This window comes from Anomaloglossus baeobatrachus, chromosome 6 (genome assembly GCF_048569485.1).
Source record: "Anomaloglossus baeobatrachus isolate aAnoBae1 chromosome 6, aAnoBae1.hap1, whole genome shotgun sequence".
Classification (NCBI taxonomy): Eukaryota; Metazoa; Chordata; class Amphibia; order Anura; family Aromobatidae; genus Anomaloglossus; species Anomaloglossus baeobatrachus.
The window spans coordinates 114757179-114777001 of record NC_134358.1 but is presented as its reverse complement, the minus strand read 5'-3'; the positions used below and the strand labels follow the sequence as shown (position 1 = coordinate 114777001).

General features: G+C 46.5%; 1 protein-coding gene across 7 annotated transcripts in view; it reads right to left on the bottom strand.

Moving 5' to 3' along the window:
• EYA1 (EYA transcriptional coactivator and phosphatase 1) overlaps positions 1-19823 on the bottom strand; it is a 227883-nt gene that overhangs the window by 21273 nt on the left and 186787 nt on the right. For all 7 annotated transcript variants that reach the window (XM_075353182.1, XM_075353181.1, XM_075353184.1 and 4 more), the window contains one exon: positions 3559-3617. In XM_075353182.1, coding sequence (XP_075209297.1) covers positions 3559-3617 — 59 coding nt within the window. The remainder of the gene's footprint in view (positions 1-3558; positions 3618-19823) is intronic.

Genomic DNA, 19823 nt, shown 5'->3' with positions numbered 1-19823 from the left:
GATGCAAGTCACTCAGCAGCGGTGGTTGAACGGCGAAAGTGAGCAGACAGTTTTCGTGCCCTGTTCAGAAGGCCATCTAGGCCGGGATAGTGTGTTAAAAATTGCTGGACAACAAGGTTCAACATGTTAGCCATACAAGGCACACGTGTCACCTTGCCCAGGCGAAGGGCCGCACCCAGGTTTGCAGCATTGTCGCACACGGCCTTACCAGGCTGCAGGTTGAGTGGAGACAACCATTTATTAAACTCAGACCGCAGAGCTGACCACAACTCTTCAGCTGTGTGACTCTTATTCCCAAGACATGTCAAGCTAAAGACCACCTGATGCCGTTGCGCTCTGCTGCCAGCATAGTAATGAGGGGTGCGTGATTGCTTCTGCGCAGTTAGAACGCTGGTGGCCTGACCAGGCAGGCTTGGAGCGGAGGTGGAGGACCCAGACGAGGTGGAGGAAGCAGAAGCAGTGGCGGAACTTGGACAGACAGAGGATTGACACACAAGTTGTGGGGACGGCAAGACTTGTGCAGCAGACCCTTCACCATCTATCAGCATAGATACCCAGTGCCCAGTCAGCGACATGTAACGTCCCTGTCCGTCCATGCTTACTGGTCCAAGTATCGGTGGTAAAATGCACCCATTCGCACACAGAGTTTCTTAAGGAAGCGGTGATGTTGTGTGCGACATGCTGGTGTAGCGCTGGCACACCTTTCTTAGAGAAGTAGTGGCGACTGGGCATCTGGTACTGGGGCACAGTGACAGACATAAGGTCTCTAAAATCCTGTGTGTCCACCAGGCAGAAAGGCAGCATTTCGGTAGCCAAGAGCTTACAGAGGGATAAAGTCAAACTCTTAGCTTTGTCATGGGTCGTGGGAAATGGCCTTTTATTTTTCCACATCTGAGGGACAGAGATTTGGCTGCTGTGTGTAGACGGTGGTGAGTAGGGTGTCCGTGAAAAAAATGCAGGTTTGTGAGGAAAGTGCAGGCGTAGACATGATGTTGCCTTCATCCAACGTTGATGTCATCGATGTCTGAGAGAGCTGTACACACGCCCTTGTTTCCCCTTCCAAACCAAATGACGACCTACCAAGCAAACTGCCTGTTGCGGTTACACTGGTGGAAGTTGTGAGTGGAAAACCAGATGTGACAGCTGTCCCCATAGTCCTAGAAGATGAAGAGCGTGCGGATGCACTTGAAGGTGCAGGCGGTGGATGGTTCTCTCCGCTAGACTGCATTGCAGCACGGTGAGCTTCCCACTGGGACATATGATATTTATTCATGTGACGATTCATGGAAGAAGTTGTCAAACTCCTGAGGTTTTGCCCTCTACTAACAGAATCATGACAAATTTTACGTATTACATGATTTGGGCAATCTTTTTCTATGTCAAAAAAGGTCCAGGCTAAGCAAGGCTTAGAGGACATGCGACCTGCTGAGCCCCCCCGACTAGTGCTCAGAGGCAAAGTGGTGGCTGAAGATGCAGTTGTAGACGTGCTACCAGTACTACTCCTCTGTCCAGGAAGGCACAAGGTAACTTCGTCGTCAGTAGCATCCTCCTCCACCGCCTCTGTTGACCTCCTCGAGTGCCTGACTGTGGGTTGACAGTAGGTGGGATCTAGAACTTCCTCATCAAGCGTTGTTTTTGCACTCCCCTCACCCTCAGACCGAGCCTTTTCCTGACGTGAACCAATATTTAAGTTGTCATCCCAATCTGGTATCTGCATCTCATCGCCATCAGTATGTTCCTCATTGTCTATAACAACAGGTGTTACAGTTTGTGAATAAGGGTCAACATTATGCTCAGAAACTTGGTCCTCACGGCCTGAATCAGAGTCACAAAGGTTCTGGGCATCACTGCAGACCATTTCCTGATCTGTACTCACTGTAGCTTGGGAGCAGACCTCTGATTCCCAGGCTATAGTGTGACTGAACAGCTCTGCAGACTCAGCCATCTTAGTTCCACCATACTGTGCAGGGCAGATGGAGACTTCAGAGCTGGGAGAAAGCAAGTGGGATTGGGATGACAACTCAGAGGACTGGTGTTTTTTGGATGCGGTAGTTGAGGTGGCGGAGGGGGCACTTGTTGGACAACTTGAGATCCATTCAAGCATTTTCTTTTTTTGGCCATCATCTACCTTTGTTCCTGTTGTTCGTGTCCGTAAAAAAGGGAGCACATCGGGTTGTCCACGGTAAGTAGTAGACATCTTTTTTTTGCTGGAAGATGGTCTATCTTCAGCAGATGTTAATGGAGCTTTGCCACCTTCCAGACGGACAAACCTTTTTTTTCCTTTTCCAACACGCCTCTTCCCCTTTCCACCAGCATCTGTCATTTTTCCACTCATTTTGATTGCGACAAGATTGTGCACTTAAAATGTGGTAGTAAAAATTGAGAGGTGGTGTAGATTGCAGTGGTGGTCTATCTTTATTAACAGCAGAATAAACAACAATAACTATCCCTGACAATGCAACTACGGCCCTTAAACTGGCAGCATAGTTTGCTAGTATAATGGCTTAGTAACAATGAGTTTGAGTGTGCAATGCAGTGGTGCTGCAAATAGCTTTGCACCAGTTGGACAATAATGGAAGTTCAACAGCCACTTTTAGGATGCCACTAAGTTTACTCAGTGTTTGCTGGTATAATGGCTTAGCAACAATGAGTTTGAGTGTGCAATGCAGTGGTGCTGCAAATAGCTTTGCACCAGTGGGACACTAATGGAAGTCCAACAGCCACTTTTAGGATGCCACTAAGTTTACTCAGTGTTTGCTAGTATAATGGCTTAGTAACAATGAGCTTGAGTGTGCAAAGCGCAGGAGGGTACAGTGGCAGGGTTGTGGGTCAGTGTACAGGAAAGGAAGCCGAACTTTCTATCCCTCCTAATCGGGAAATGCAGCGAGGAAGTCCCTGACCTTAGCTACACAGATGCTGTTATCTGTAGCTGTTAAAATCTGTTTCCACGGACCTGGCTGTCACCTATGGCTCTGAGCCTGCTGTTATTAGCCCTTACAAGGGCTAATAGAAACTTCTATCCCTATTCTGTATAGCGCTGTGTGTAGAGCGTACACAGCAGTATTGGAGACAGGAGCTATGCCAGCAGTGACTGACACCCAGCCATTATCCCAGCAGCAGTGATTTGAATGCGCTGTTCCCACACACTATACGCTGAAATTTCATAATAGTGTCAGTCACAGAGTGACTGACACTATTACAGCGGAAAGCCAGCTAGTAATTAGCTTGGCTTTTTGCTGCTAGAACCGTTCTCGAACGTAACTAGAACTATCGAGCTTTAGCAAAAAGCTCGAGTTCTAGTTCGATCTAGAACAGCCCCCAAAATCACTCGAACCGCGAACTGGAGAACCACGAACCGCGAACCGCGCTCAATTCTAGTCTTGATAAGTTAGGCCATGATGCTATGGAGAACATACCCATTAACTTTAATGCCTATTAGATGTGGGATCCAAATACAAAACACAAACAATTTTTAGACAATGTCTCATAGCTAGTTTTATTTTCTAATAATAATGATCACAGGGGGACCTAAATGTATTCCAAAAATCATAAACGTACCTCAGATCTTGTCCATTGTCATCTGACGATACATCGTCTATATGAACTTGGTCGCATTCCTGCATAAAGACAGACATAATGAACATTAATTGTGTCTGCCACTTAACACAAATAAGTTGACAATTAATATCTCCATTTTGAAATGTTATTTCATGTCTTTTAAAGCTGTAGGTGGTGGCCTTGTAAAATAACCACTTTATGCTTTAAGTGCCTTCCAAAACGTTAGCTGTCATTACTTTTTACTGACCTCCAACTCATTCTCAATATTTTCTAAGCTGCTAAGAACAATTAGTAAATGCACTTCATAACGGTCTCCTTACTTTTTAAGGTACTTTAAATATCGTACTGTTTAAAGCTGACACAGCCAGTACTTAGCTTAACTGAAACCAGACATTTTCAGTAATGTAACATGCTACAAAAATTAAACCCGATGGAAACCGCCAATGAAATTATGACCTCTGATTGCTGTTGAGCCACACACTAACACAGCCTGGGGCCAATGTTTCTGAACAGTGTACACCAAAAAAATCTGTTACTAGTTTTCCATTTATTTGAGACTTGTGAGTTTTATTTATTTTGCCTTGGTTAAAAAAAAAAAATAAGAGTGTTCAGATTCTGAAAATATGAAATCTGAAAGAAGCAGATCAGACAAACTCTTTTTTTTAGGCTTAAAGGTATTTGCTACTTGTGCTGCCTACACAAAAGAGCCTTGTTACTAATCTTTTTTAAAAAAAGTACGTGAATTATAATTAGAGCAATTTACTGGAAGAAATTCTCATTAATTTGTACTAAGGTTCACATGATTGTATAGAAGCTCACAGGCGCGATCATTAAGGTGTTTATTTACAAATCCTCGGCCAAATGCTTGTGTTACAGAGCTCCTTACAGTGCTCGATGAATGTGAATTTGGGGTTTTGCGATCGAATGCTATTGTGGAATAACTGACAATAAAACCTTCTGTTGACATTCCACATACAGGAAACCAAGGAATGCCTAGCATCCAGGCATGCCGAGAGAGCCAACAATTGCAAATGACACACTCAATTCTCAGATATCACAACAGCTTAGACAACAAAAATCTCATATTCAACGGAGTTTGATATCAGTTATCAAGCCTGTTAAATATTTTTTGTTTATTAAAAATGTGGAACAAACAAGCAAAGAAATTAGGTCATAAAATGTTAAAAGTTTGCCCCTCACCTGTATATTACTAAATAATGCATAACAGCAAAAATGCTAAGAACCTTCATTAATACCAGGGTAAATGAGTCAACTTTCTAGCAAGACTCAGGTCCAAAGTTCTGGTATAACCAAAATGAAAAAGAAAAGCATCAGCTCATCATAAAAGGATTGGGATATCTCGAACGGCGCAATGCACATACAAAAACAGGCCGGTTCCAGTGCAGCAGTAATTATAGTTTCATAGTTTCATAGTTTTTTAAGGTTGAAGGGAGACTCTAAGTCCATCTAGTTCAACCCGTAGCCTAACATGTTAATCCAGAAGAAGGCAAAAAAACCCCAATGTGTCAAATAAGCTCCAATGGGGAAAAAAATTCCTTCCTGACTCCACATACGGCAATCAGACTAGTTCCCTGGATCAATACCCTGTCATAAAATCTAATATACATAACTGATAATATAAAATTTTTCAAGAAAGGCATCCAGGCTCTGCTTAAATGTTAGTAGTGAATCACTCATTACAACATCATGCGGCAGAGAGTTCCATAGTCTCACTGCTCGTACAGTAAAGAATCCTCGTCTGTGATTATGATTAAACCTTCTTTCCTCAAGACGTAGCGGATACTCCCGTGTTCCAGTCGCAGGCCTAGGTGTAAGAAGATCTTTGGAAAGGTCTCTGTACTGTCCCCTCATATGTTTATACATTGTGATTAGATCCCCCCTAAGCCTTTGTTTTTCCAAACTAAATAACCCCAAGTTTAATAACCTGTCTTGGTATTGCAGCCCACCCATTCCTCTAATAACCTTGGTCGCTCTTCTATCTACCTGTAAGATTATGCTATTTATAACCTTCTATACTTTTGCTATCAAGAAAAGCATCCATTCCTCTCTTAAATTCAAGGAAGAAAACCAACATCAGCAAATCTTCTTAATAAAAACTTGTTGCAGAACAATTAAAAGCATTTTACCTCGAAATGCGTAGACCGGCCTGAGTATTTTTTAAATTCTATTGATTAAATATGGATGCTGGTTTTCTTCCTTGAATTACAAACTATTTTCACGCAGAGCAAAATCCTAAAATCCTTTACAGCCCCCTCACTGTTAGGGCTGCGCTGACATCACTATATATATATATATATATATATATATATATATATATATATATATATATATATATACATATATAGGACACGTGAAGTACAACATTTTATTGGATAGCACCCCGACCAATAATATATTATGTGGCAGTGCCGATCAGTGGTTATTTTTCTTCTTAGATTGATTGGGCAAAAGAAAAAAAAAATCACAGTGAGCTGCGATTTCGTCTGCAATCGGATACTCACCCACTCAAGTTAATGGGTGCGTGGAAAACATCAAACCGCACCCGGATGCCATTCTGTGGGCTTATACAATGGAGAAATTGTGGGCTCCTATTCTATCATCTGAGAGGATCAGATCACACTAAGCTGACACTGATCAAACTCTTACCAGAGCGGAGTGTCACTAGTATAATGGACCCAATTCTCTCGAATAAGAGAATCTATGGTTATATGGCCCTAGCCTTAATAGAAGATCTCACATTTTGAAATAAAGTAGCTCCTTTGCATCATTTACAAAGCAGTTACCTATTGGTAAAAGCTCTAGTGATGTTACCAGTGGTGTACCTTGAAGCTCGTTGGCCCCAATGCAAAATCTCCAACAGGGCTCCCAACTATCCCAGACATTTAATAGTATTAGTATTTTAATTTTGGCCAATGGGATCTTTTGGGCCCTCTGGGCTCCACAGAGAGGGTGTAATTGCAACCGTTGCACCTATCGCTCAATAAGTGCTTAATAAATTTTGTGCCTGCACTCTGAGGGGAGCTGTGAAGTTTTGGTATCTCATTCTTCAAGACGGAATCCCATAACTCTGAAGTTTAGACGTGACCTTTGATGAAACTTGTTCACTTAGCTTGGCATTAGGACATTTGAGTTAATAAGTTATATTTAGTAAAATCATCTGTCTGTGACTGCCCACTGTTTTCATGAATAAGACGGGCAGCCACAGACAGGAGGTATTCTTTAAGTAAACTATTTCCAAAATGTTTAATGTACATTTTACTATATAATATTTTCCCATCACCCAATTTTGTGAAACTAAGCTCCCATTACAATAACTATTATGGAAATCCAAGAAAATTCAAATGCTTTAGGCCTGATTTGGATCCTTAATGCACTCATGTCTCTCCCAAAACTTTGTTTGAAGGTTGTTTAATTAGACAAAACAAATTAAACAACTTATCTATCTACATTTTACATAAATTGGAAAAAAAAGCTAACAAACCATTACTTTAAATCCAGCCTTGCAAAATACTTTATTCATGAGTTTAATCTTTAGAGCCAAATTTGGATTAGCCTAAACCTTCTTTTCTATGGTCTTTATAAACCTGCTCAGGACCCCATTGTGGTCATGTTCAGTCTCTAGTTGGAAGATAATGGTAATAGTACAACAGCTCTTCTCTTTTACTACCATGTTTCCCCGAAAATAATATTCTGTCACATATTTTTTTCCCCGACAAAAGCTCTAGGACTTATTTTCGGGGTAGAGCTTATTCTTGAGGAAACATGGTTGGGGGAAAGTTTACACCCCCCAAATAATGCAGATCCCCTTCCCAGGATCGTGATATGTACCAGAACCCGGGCGTCTGCGTAGCTCACAGGTCCTTCTGCGATCGTTGGCGGGTGCTGCCAGCAGGTATGCTACAGGCTGTCCTCCCCTCCTTCTGGCCGATACTCACATATCAAATCACACACACACTCATACACACACTCATGAGATTGAACATAAATCATGCGTGCACACTCTCACCACATCCGGTGATACCACTTGCTTCCAGTCAGCAGGGAACTCTCTGCTCTCTTGTCTCTTTGATGTGTTCCACCGCTGGGTCCTCCATGTGTTCTACCTGCAGGTCCTGGGACTCCACTGCACAGCATCCCAAGTCCTTATGCTGGCCAGAAGCAATTGATATCGCTGGATGTGGTGAGTGTGTCTGTGCAATCTGATGTGTGATTGTGTGTGCGATTTCATATGCGTGCATGTGTGCGATCTCATGTGTGTGTGTGATCTGATGTGTGGGTGTGCGTTGTGCCGCAGGTCCTTTATGCATTCCACTGCTCCCAGTCATTGTCTGGTGAGTATGATTGCGGGGTCTTCTCTCTTCTTTCTTTTGGGGGATGTCTGCTTTCTACAATGAAGTGTCCTGCAGTATTCTTTAACTTTTTTAGCTGCATGGACACTTCATTATTGAACCACGACTAGGACTTATTTTCAAAGTAGTTCTTATATTTAAGCCTTGCTGAAAACTCCTGCTAGAGCTTATTTTCAGGGTAGGGCTAATTTTTGATGAAACACGGTAAGTATAGAAAGGAACAGCAACAAGGACTGGGTTATCCTTTTATGGTATGATGGGATATAAAATTATGGACTAACATCAGAAGAAGTGGGAAATTTTATTATTTTCTAGGGCATATTCTTTGTTTTCCTGGAGAAATGAATCATGCAATATACTGTATACAGCAATCCCATTCATTGATATTAACACTAAGCCCAAAACAAAGGGCCACCACTGTCTGATGTCTTTCAATTGGAGATTACAACCATGACATTAACACTAAATTCATTCTTAATACACTTGTATTCTCGTATCCATTAATGCAGAATATATATTTATTGTACATTTTATTTCGCTTCTATGTAAAATCACTATCACTATCTGTAATGTAGGATTTGACTTCTTTACAAAAACAGTGAGTTCAGATTTTAGTGTTTCCTAAAAGTAGCATGAAATGTCTACAAATATTGAATCAAAATGTGCACAGAAAACACAAAATTTAAATATTGCTTCAAAGATTTTACAAGCAGATATTTTGCATTACCAACGCCTTCTGAATATTTGGCTTTTTTTCAGTAGATTTTTAGATAGGGGGAGGGAGGTTGGAGTTGAAGAAAAACTCAAACCAGCTGTTCTGTAACCGAATTAAACAGTGACCCTCAACCTCACTTTTAAAACATCTATTTTCCAGCCACCCTTCTCTCAGCGAGCAGCAAGACCCAAGGAGGAAAAGACTTTGACCCTATAACCTTTAACTCCTTTCTTGAGGTCAACTGTTCTAGATAAGGGAGAAAAGGCCTGGATGAGAACTGAAAAGAAGACAGTAAATAAGTTACTGGTGGTCATGTACGATGAGCTTTGAAATATAGTTAACATACATTTTTCTAAACAGTTTAGTTCTGTTTTACTGACTCACATTCTGGTTCATGTTTTTATCAATCTGTATATGCAGTGTCCCATCTGTGACAACATGCAGTGGAATCAGAAATGGTACACGTCTATGGTGGTATAAATTTAAAATGGGTTACTTCAGCTTTTTGCCTGGTAGCATCTCTCATTAGCTTATAGACTACTGCATTCTGGACCTATATTGGAGGACCCCTGCTAGGTGCATCTGTACGCACCCAATTACTGTAATTAAAGATTCTTAAGGAATCAGCAGTCTCCTAAAGTGGTCTTCCCAAGTGAAAGAATCTCTATAAAGAGAAAATAATGCATTTAGACTAGCAAATAATTCACAAATGAGCAATCATAGGGATGCTTGTTTCATATCTACCCACGAAAGCCAACGCTAACATGATGAACTAATAAAGTGCCAGGTTGATCAGATTCTTTATGACAGCAAAAAACTCGGTGTCATTGGCAGCACATTGTGCTATGTAAACTGGGTATGTGCTGCCCATTACATGAAACTATAGATGGATAGTACAATCGTTCAAAGGCCCCACTACACATTAATTATAGCAAAACATGGCACTTCTGTTGATAGTGCCCAAGTAGGATCCAATCCCATAACCAATATAACAGAAAAGTGGGCACTCAGGAGTCGATGTGAAAGAATGGTGATTTTTATTCCAATACACTACCAACCACAAACATTTCAGTTCATAATGTTCCTTACTCAGTGTGCAGTGGTGGTAGAGTGTGTATGTTTTCTAGGAAAGGCAAGCGTTACAGTGTTTTCTGCAGTATCCACCGCTATACTGAGAAAGCGCTTTCTTAGGAAACTGAGACACTCTACCACCACTGCACACTGAGGAAGGTCCATCACGGACCAAAATATTTGTGCTTGGTAGGGTCTTGGAATAAAAATCGCTGTTTTTTCACAACCACTTCTGAGTGCCAGGTTTTCTGTTATGCTAATACACATTAATGTCGGTTGAACCTACCAATATCAATGGTTTAGGCTAATGGTCTAATGTGCATGGAGGTACCAGCTGACTAAGGTTGGGACCGATTAGACATGCACCATTTTCGACTGCCAATTGCATTCTTCTCCTTAAGATATGCTACCGGCTCACTTCTCAGTCAACAACTTTCTTACAGAGAACACAGCAGTGCTTCGCATAGTGAGTGTTTCTCTGTATGAGAGTTTTGGTTGTAGGTCAAGCGATCGGCTGAAGCATAGCGCAACTGACAGCAATATTATGTGTATGGCCAGCCTACAGGGCCATTTACACTCTGCAACATCGCTAACGATATATCCTCGGGGTCACGGTGTTTGTGACGCACATCCGGCATTGTTAGCGACATTTCAGCGTGTGACAGGCTGGAGCGACCTTAAACGATCTCAAAAGAGGCAAAAATTGTTTGTCTGACAGAGGACGTTTATTTATGAAAAATCGTTGTCTGGTCAGTAGCGATGTTGTTCCTCGTTCCTGCGGCATCACACATCGCTATGTGTGACACTGCAGGAGCGACGAACATCTCCTTACCTCCGTCCACCGGCAATGAGGAAGGAAAGAGGTGGGCGGCATGTTCCGGCCACTCATCTCCGCCCCTCCTCTGCTATTGGACGGCTGCCGTGTGACGTCGCTGTGACGCCGCACGAACCACCTTCTTAGAAAGGAGGTGGTTCGCCGGCAACAGCGACGTCGCAGGGAAGGTAAGTCCGTGTGACAGGTGTTAGCGATGTTGTGTGCCACAGGCAGCGATTTGCCCGTGACGCATAACTGACGGCGGCGGGTACGCTCGCTAGCAATATCGATATTAATAGACTGGTAAATAAATCATTTTTACAAATTTTATTCATGGGTAAATTGACAGACCAAAATATACAGTAAATGCTTAAATGCAACAGAAGGGCAAAACTGAGTTAGTTTTACCTAGTGTCAAAAGGAATGTCTAATGACTATGTTCCAAGTCTACATGTGCCCAATAGGCAGCAAAGACAACATAAGGCTAGGTTCACACACTGCGTTTTTTTGACGCTGCGTTTTTGTGCGTTTTTTGCGGCAAAAAACGCACAAAAACGCACCCACGTCAAACGCGGCAAAAAACGCACGCGTTTTGCCGCAATTTGGTGCGTTTTTTTCTGCGTTTTGCTGCGTTTTTGCTCACTGCGTCTTTATGCGTTTTTTATCAGTGAACAAAAAAAAAGGTCTGATGTCATTTCCTTCTTCAATATGTTCTTCATTCTCCACTAGTGTATGCAGGAGAGCAGACAGCTGCAGAACTACAAGGCTCAGCATACTCCATCCAATAGTGTATGCAGGAAAGCAGACAGCAGCTGCAGAACTACAAGGCTCAGCATGCTCCATCCAGGACTGTATGCTGGAGAGTCAGGGGGAGCAGACCTACAAGGCTTAGCATCCTCCATCCAATAGTGTATGCAGGAGAGCAGACAGCAGCTGTCGAACTACAAGGCTCAGCATCCTCCTTCCAGGACTGTATGCAGGATTTCTTTGCCCTCCAAACAAAAAAAAATGACGTGGGCTTCGCCATATTTTTGTATGCTAGCCGAGTACAGCCCCCAACCCCCAGCTGCCTATTTGTACCCGGCTGGGAACCAAAAATATAGAGAAGCCCTTTTTTTAATTATTTCATGAATTTCATGAAATAATTTAAAAAAAAAATGACGTGAACTTCGCCTAATTTTTGTGTCCAGCCGGGTACAACTAGGCAGCTGGGGATTGGAATCCACAGTGCAGGGTGCCCAAGCTTTCTGGGCACCCCCACTGCGAATTGCAGTCCGCAGCCACCCCAGAAAATGGCGCTTTCATAGAAGCGCCATCTTCTGGCGCTGTATCCAACTTTTCCAGCTGCCCTGATTCCGGGTGGCTCACTGGGTAATAACGGGGTTAGGGCTAGCTGTATATTATCAGCTGGCCCTAAGCCCAAAATTCATGGTGTCACGCCAATATTAGACATGGCCACCATGAATTTCTAGTAAAGATAAAAAAAACACAACACACAGAAGAAGGGAATTTTGTTTACTTACCGTAAATTCCTTTTCTTCTAGCTCCAATTGGGAGACCCAGACAATTGGGTGTATAGGCTATTTCTCCGGAGGCCGCACAAAGTATTACACTAAAAGTGTAAAGCCCCTCCCCTTCTGCCTATACACCCCCCGTGCTCCCACGGGCTCCTCAGTTTTGGTGCAAAAGCAAGAAGGAGGAAAAAAAATTATAAACTGGTTTAAAGTAAATTCAATCCGAAGGAATATCGGAGAACTGAAACCATTCAACATGAACAACATGTGTACACAAAAAAACAGGGGCGGGTGCTGGGTCTCCCAATTGGAGCTAGAAGAAAAGGAATTTACGGTAAGTAAACAAAATTCCCTTCTTCTTTGTCGCTCCATTGGGAGACCCAGACAATTGGGACGTCCAAAAGCAGTCCCTGGGTGGGTAAATAATACCTCAAGATAGAGCCGTAACGGCTCCGTCCTACAGGTGGGCAACCGCCGCCTGAAGGACTCGCCTACCTAGGCTGGCATCCGCCGAAGCATAGGTATGCACCTGATAGTGTTTCGTGAAAGTGTGTAGGCTCGACCAGGTAGCCGCCTGACACACCTGTTGAGCCGTAGCCTGGTGCCTCAAAGCCCAGGACGCACCCACGGCTCTGGTAGAATGGGCCTTCAGCCCTGAGGGAACCGGAAGCCCAGCAGAACGGTAAGCTTCGAGAATTGGTTCCTTGATCCACCGAGCCAGGGTTGATTTGGAAGCCTGTGACCCTTTACGCTGGCCAGCGACAAGGACAAAGAGTGCATCCGAGCGGCGCAGGGGCGCCGTACGAGAAATGTAGAGTCTGAGTGCTCTCACCAGATCTAACAAGTGCAAATCCTTTTCACATTGGTGAACTGGATGAGGACAAAAAGAGGGTAAGGAGATATCCTGATTGAGATGAAAGGGGGATACCACCTTAGGGAGAAATTCCGGAACCGGACGCAGAACCACCTTGTCCTGGTGAAACACCAGGAAGGGGGCTTTGCATGACAGAGCTGCCAGCTCAGACACTCTCCTAAGTGAAGTGACTGCTACTAGGAAAACCACTTTCTGCGAAAGGCGTGCGAGAGAAATATCCCTCATTGGCTCGAACGGTGGTTTCTGAAGAACCATCAGCACCCTGTTCAGATCCCAGGGTTCCAACGGACGTTTGTAAGGAGGAACGATGTGACAAACCCCCTGCAGAAACGTGCGTACCTGTGGAAGTCTGGCCAGGCGCTTCTGAAAAAACACAAAGAGCGCAGAGACTTGTCCCTTAAGGGAGCCGAGTGACAAACCCTTTTCCAATCCGGACTGAAGAAAGGACAGGAAAGTGGGCAAGGCAAATGGCCAGGGAGAAAAACCCCGAGCAGAGCACCACGACAGGAATATTTTCCACGTCCTGTGGTAAATCTTGGCGGACGTTGGTTTCCTAGCCTGTCTCATAGTGGCAATGACCTCCTGGGATAATCCTGAGGACGCTAAGATCCAGGACTCAATGGCCACACAGTCAGGTTGAGGGCCGCAGAATTCAGATGGAAAAACGGCCCTTGAGACAGCAAGTCTGGTCGGTCTGGTAGTGCCCACGGTTGGCCGACCGTGAGATGCCACAGATCCGGGTACCACGACCTCCTCGGCCAGTCTGGGGCGACGAGGATGGCGAGGCGGCAGTCGGCCCTGGTCTTGCGTAACACTCTGGGCAACAGTGCCAGCGGAGGAAACACATAAGGGAGTTGAAACTGCGACCAATCTTGAACTAAGGCGTCTGCCGCTAGAGCTCTGTGATCGTGAGAACGTGCCATGAATGCCGTGACCTTGTTGTTGTGTCGGGACGCCATTAGGTCGACGTCCGGCATCCCCCAGCGGCAACAGATCTCCTGAAACACGTCCTGGTGAAGGGACCATTCCCCTGCGTCCATGCCCTGGCGACTGAGAAAATCTGCTTCCCAGTTTTCCACGCCTGGGATGTGAACTGCGGAGATGGTGGAGGCCGTGGCTTCCACCCACATCAAAATCCGCCGGACTTCCTGGAAGGCTTGCCGACTGCGTGTTCCTCCTTGGTGGTTGATGTAAGCCACCGCTGTGGAGTTGTCCGACTGAATTCGGATCTGCTTTCCTTCCAGCCACTGCTGGAACGCTTTCAGGGCAAGATACACTGCCCTGATCTCCAGAACATTGATCTGAAGTGAGGACTCTTGCTGGGTCCACGTACCCTGAGCCCTGTGGTGGAGAAAGACTGCTCCCCACCCTGACAGACTCGCGTCCGTCGTGACCACCGCCCAGGATGGGGGTAGGAAGGATTTCCCCTTCGATAATGAAGTGGGAAGAAGCCACCACCGAAGGGAAGCTTTGGTTGCCTGAGAGACGGAGACGTTCCTGTCGAGGGACGTCGGCTTCCTGTCCCATTTGCGTAGGATGTCCCATTGAAGAGGGCGCAGGTGAAACTGCGTGAAAGGGACTGCCTCCATTGCTGCCACCATCTTCCCCCGGAAGTGCATGAGGCGCCTCAAGGGGTGTGACTGACCTTGAAGGAGAGATTGCACCCCCGTCTGTAGTGAACGCTGCTTGTTCAGCGGAAGCTTCACTATCGCTGAGAGGGTATGAAACTCCATGCCAAGGTATGTCAGCGATTGGGCCGGTGTCAGATTTGACTTTGGAAAATTGATGATCCACCCGAAACTCTGGAGAGTCTCCAGAGTAGCGGTGAGGCTTTGCTGGCATGCCTCTTGAGAGGGAGCCTTGACCAGCAGATCGTCTAAGTAAGGGATCACTGAGTGTCCCTGAGAGTGGAGGACCGCGACTACTGTAGCCATGACCTTGGTGAAAACCCGTGGGGCTGTCGCCAGGCCGAACGGCAGTGCCACGAACTGAAGGTGTTCGTCTCCTATGGCGAAGCGCAGAAAGCGCTGATGCTCTGGAGCAATCGGAACGTGGAGATAGGCATCTTTGATATCGATCGATGCAAGGAAATCTCCTTGAGACATTGAGGCGATGACGGAGCGGAGGGATTCCATCCGGAACCGACTGGTCTTTACGTGTTTGTTGAGCAGTTTTAGGTCCAGGACAGGACGGAAAGACCCGTCCTTCTTTGGAACCACGAACAAGTTGGAGTAAAAACCGTGACCCTGTTGCTGAAGAGGAACAGGGACCATCACTCCTTCTGCCTTCAGAGTGCCCAGCGCCTGCAGAAGAGCATCGGCTCGCTCGGGAGGCGGAGATGTCCTGAAGAATCGAGTCGGAGGATGAGAGCTGAACTCTATCCTGTAACCGTGAGACAGAATGTCTCTCACCCAACGGTCTTTTACCTGTGGCAGCCAGGTGTCGCAAAAGTGGGAGAGCCTGCCACCGACCGAGGATGCGGTGTGAAGCGGCCGTAAGTCATGAGGAAGCCGCCTTGGTAGCGGCACCTCCGGCGGTCTTTTTAGAGCGTGACTTAGACCACCATGAATCGGAGTTCCTCTGATCCTTCTGAGGCCTTTTGGACGAGGAGAATTGGGACCTGCCCGCACCCCGAAAGGACCGAAACCTCGACTGTCCCCTCCTCTGTTGGGGTAAGTTTGGTTTGGCCTGGGGTAAGGATGTTTCCTTTCCCTTGGATTGCTTGATGATTTCATCCAATCTCTCACCAAACAGACGGTCGCCAGAAAAAGGCAAACCGGTTAAGCACTTTTTGGAAGCCGAATCTGCCTTCCATTCCCGCAGCCACAAGGCCCTGCGTATTGCAACCGAATTGTCGGCTGCAACCGCCGTACGGCTCGCAGAGTCCAGGACAGCATTAATAGCGTAAGACGCAAATGCCGACGTTTGAGATGTTATGGAAGCCACTTGCGGCGCAGACGTACGTGTGAGTGCGTCAATTTGCGCTTGACCCGCTGAGATAGCTTGGAGTGCCCATGCTGGAGCAAAAGACGCGCCGATAGCTTCATAGATGGATTTCAACCAGAGCTCCATCTGTCTGTCAGTGGCATCCTTGAGTGAAGCCCCATCTTCAACTGCCACTATGGATCTAGCCGCCAGTCTGGAGATTGGAGGATCCACCTTGGGACACTGAGTCCAGCCCTTGACCACGTCAGGGGGGAAGGGATAACGTGTATCCTTAAGGCGCTTAGAAAAACGCTTATCTGGACAAGCCCGGTGTTTCTGGACTGCCTCTCTGAAGTCAGAGTGGTCCAGAAACATACTCGTTGTACGCTTGGGGAACCTGAAACGTAATTTCTCCTGCTGAGAAGCTGACTCCTCTACTGGAGGAGCTGAGGGAGAAATATCCAACATTTGATTTATGGACGCGATAAGATCATTCACTATGGCGTCCCCATCAGGAGTATCAAGGTTGAGAGCGGCCTCAGGATCAGAATCCTGATCAGCTACCTCCGCTTCATCATACAGAGAGTCCTCCCGCTGAGACCCTGAACAATGTGATGATGTCGAGGGAATTTCCCAGCGAGCTCCCTTAGGCGGTCTGGGACTGCGGTCCGTGTCAGAGACCTCACCCTGGGATCTATGAGACACCCCGGGAGGACATGGTTGTTCCAACTGAGGGGAACCAGGGGGCAATGATTCCACAGTGCCCATGGTCTGAGATACCGGTCTGGACTGCAAAGCTTCTAGTATCTTAGCCATAGTCTCAGACAGCCTTTCAGTAAAAACTGTAAACTCCGTCCCTGTCACCTGGACAGTGTTAGCAGGTGGTTCCCCCTGGGCCCCCCTTAGCAGAGGCTCCGGCTGAGTAAGTGCCACAGGGGCCGAGCAGTGCACACAATGAGGGTCAGTGGAACCTGCCGGTAGTGGAGCCGTACATGCGGCGCAGGCAGCATAGTAAGCCTGTGTTTTGGCACCCCTGCTTCTTGTGGGCGCCATGCTGTTGTCTCCCCTGAGCAACCCAGGAGGGTATATAGCCAAAAATCAACCGTGCACTATACAGTGTAAAGTATAGCCTATAATCATATAATCTATAAGTACACTTCTGCACAAGTGGGGCCAGCACCAGAGGTGCTGCTTACCGGCCGCTCAAAGCGGTTGTGTGGCCACCAGAATCCCTGCCTGGGTCTCCCAGAGCTTGTCTCCCCTCTCCAGCGTCAGAAGAGCTGACAGGAATGGCTGCCGGCGTCCTGAGGAGAGGAGGGGGCCGTGGGCGTGCCCTAGAAAGTGCGGGAAACTGGTGCCCCACTGTGCACAGTGAGGGGGGTGGAGTATGCAAAGCATGCTCCAGCCCTCAGTGCTGACATTCTGTACAGCGTCCCGCCCTTCCCCTGACTGGCAGGCCTGGGGGCGGGAAGAGAATGAGACTAGGCCGCAAAAGCCGGGGACTGGAGTTATAAGCGCGGCCGCCGTATAAGCGCGGTCGGCGCGGATGTCCCCGGCGCACTAACAGTCCCAGCCGCGCCGCATGTATAACAATGGCAGCGGCGGTCAGCGCGGTAGTCCCCAATACACTACACACCCAGCACGCTGCAGCGTGTGATGGCACAATTGCGGTCAGCGCCGCGGTCCCCGGCGCACTAACACACCCAGCAATGCTGGAGTGTTTCTGTGCGCGGTCCCCACGGGGACACAGAGTACCTCAAAGTTGCAGGGCCATGTCCCTGACGATACTCGGCTCCATTATCCAGCAGAGTCCCCAGGGGCTGTGGATGGAGCATGGTCTCAGTGCCTGGAGACCGATTAGGATCCCACTTCACCCAGAGCCCTAAATGGGATGGGGAAGGAAAACAGCATGTGGGCTCCAGCCTCCGTACCCGCAATGGATACCTCAACCTTAACAACACCGCCGACAAGAGTGGGGTGAGAAGGGAGCATGCTGGGGGCCCTGTTATGGGCCCTCTTTTCTTCCATCCGACATAGTCAGCAGCTGCTGCTGACTAATCTGTGGAGCTATGCGTGCATGTCTGCCTCCTTCGCACAAAGCAAAAAACTGGGGAGCCCGTGGGAGCACGGGGGGGTGTATAGGCAGAAGGGGAGGGGCTTTACACTTTTAGTGTAATACTTTGTGCGGCCTCCGGAGGCATAGCCTATACACCCAATTGTCTGGGTCTCCCAATGGAGCGACAAAGAAAAATATTTTTATTAGAAATAAAACACAAAACAATTAGTGACTCCATCTTTATTGAAATAAAGAACCCCCCTCCGCAGTAATCCTGGGTCAAGGGTCCTGCACCGTCCAATCCGGATCCAATATCATCTGATCGGCTTGCTGGAAGGCAAAGCGATCTGATGATGTGTCAGGATCAAGGGGCTGAAGCACATCACACATCAGCTGATTGTATAAAAGCCATTTATACAATCAGTTGATGCATCGGTGCAAAAAAAAAAAAAAATACTCACTTATGTGCTGATTACCAGCAGCTCCTAGAGCGATTGGAGGAGTCTGATCCCGTCCGATCGCTGCAGCAGCTGCCAGTAATCAGGGATGAAGTCTCCTGATGCATCCGCTGATAACCGGCCGGGCGCCGGCGTCACCCCGAGACTTACGATCAGCTGACGCGTCAGGTGACTGCATCAGGTGATCCATCGCCAGGTCCTGCATCCTGCAGGCATACGTACCCGGGGAGACTGCACACCCCCGGAGCGGCGGTACCGGTAGGAGGATCTGGGAGTGGGCACGGCACCGGGAGTCTTCAGACAGGTGAGTATGACTTTTTTTTTTCTACTGTTAACTTTTGATTTCGCAGTCGCTTCCACCTCCCGCCCGAACATGGCACCGCACGGCAGCATACATGCACAGGACGGGAGGTGGAAGCGGCGGTTACGGTACCAGGAGGATTCACGCTTCTGTGTTTACTGACAGAAGGAATTCTCTTCCTGTACACGTCACTTTACTACCCACCTCCTGCGTTTATAGCTGCGTTTTTGGTCTTAGAAACGCACTAAAATGCACCAAAACGCACCTATTTGCGTTTCTCATTGCGTCTTTCAACATCCCATTGCACTCAATGGATGAAAAGCGCAGTGAAAAACGCGGGAATAATTGACATGCTGCGTTTTTGTGGCACCACAAAAACGCAGCTGAAAAAAAACGCTGTGTGCAGACAGCAAAAATGAAAACTCATAGACTTTGCTGGGGAAGCAAAGTCATGCAGTTTTCTGAGCAAAAACGCACCCGAAAACTGCGCAAAAACGCCGCGAAAAACGCACTGTGTGAACTTACCCTAAAGAGGGATATTCTCAAAAATTCCCTCTATAAGCTGTAATAGAGGTCCAATCTGTAAGAGTAGCTCTGTTTTTGATGGGCTTCAGCTCTACATAAATTACATAGATGATTACATAAATGGCTGCTATATAGCATTACATTCCCCCCGATTTGGCCACTGCAGAGAAAATACTTGAATAGTACTTTCTGCAGCAAGAGTAGCCATGTACAGGTGATGACATTGCATGGTATGATCAATGGGTTGTCTAGATGTCACATTTTGAAAGTTACTGTGTTAATATTGTTACTGGAAAAAGACTAGAAGAAGGATTGCATTGGTGGTCATGGGTGTCAGACAAGATCAATTATGGCTACGTTCAAAAATACCTTTTTTGAAATAGCTGCTTTTATTTCCAATAATATTACTAAACAATGAATCTTTCCATCTGATCCATCATTGTCATAAAAAGTGATCATGTGCTGATTTACAGGAAAGGTATCGTCACACTAAGCGATGCTCCAGTGATCCCACCAGCGATCTGACCTGGCAGGGATCGCTGGAGCGTCGCTACATGGTTGCAGGTGAGCTGTCACACAGGCAGATCTCCACAGCAATCAGAGATCAGCCACCAGCGACCCGTGTAACGACCCTATGCTTGG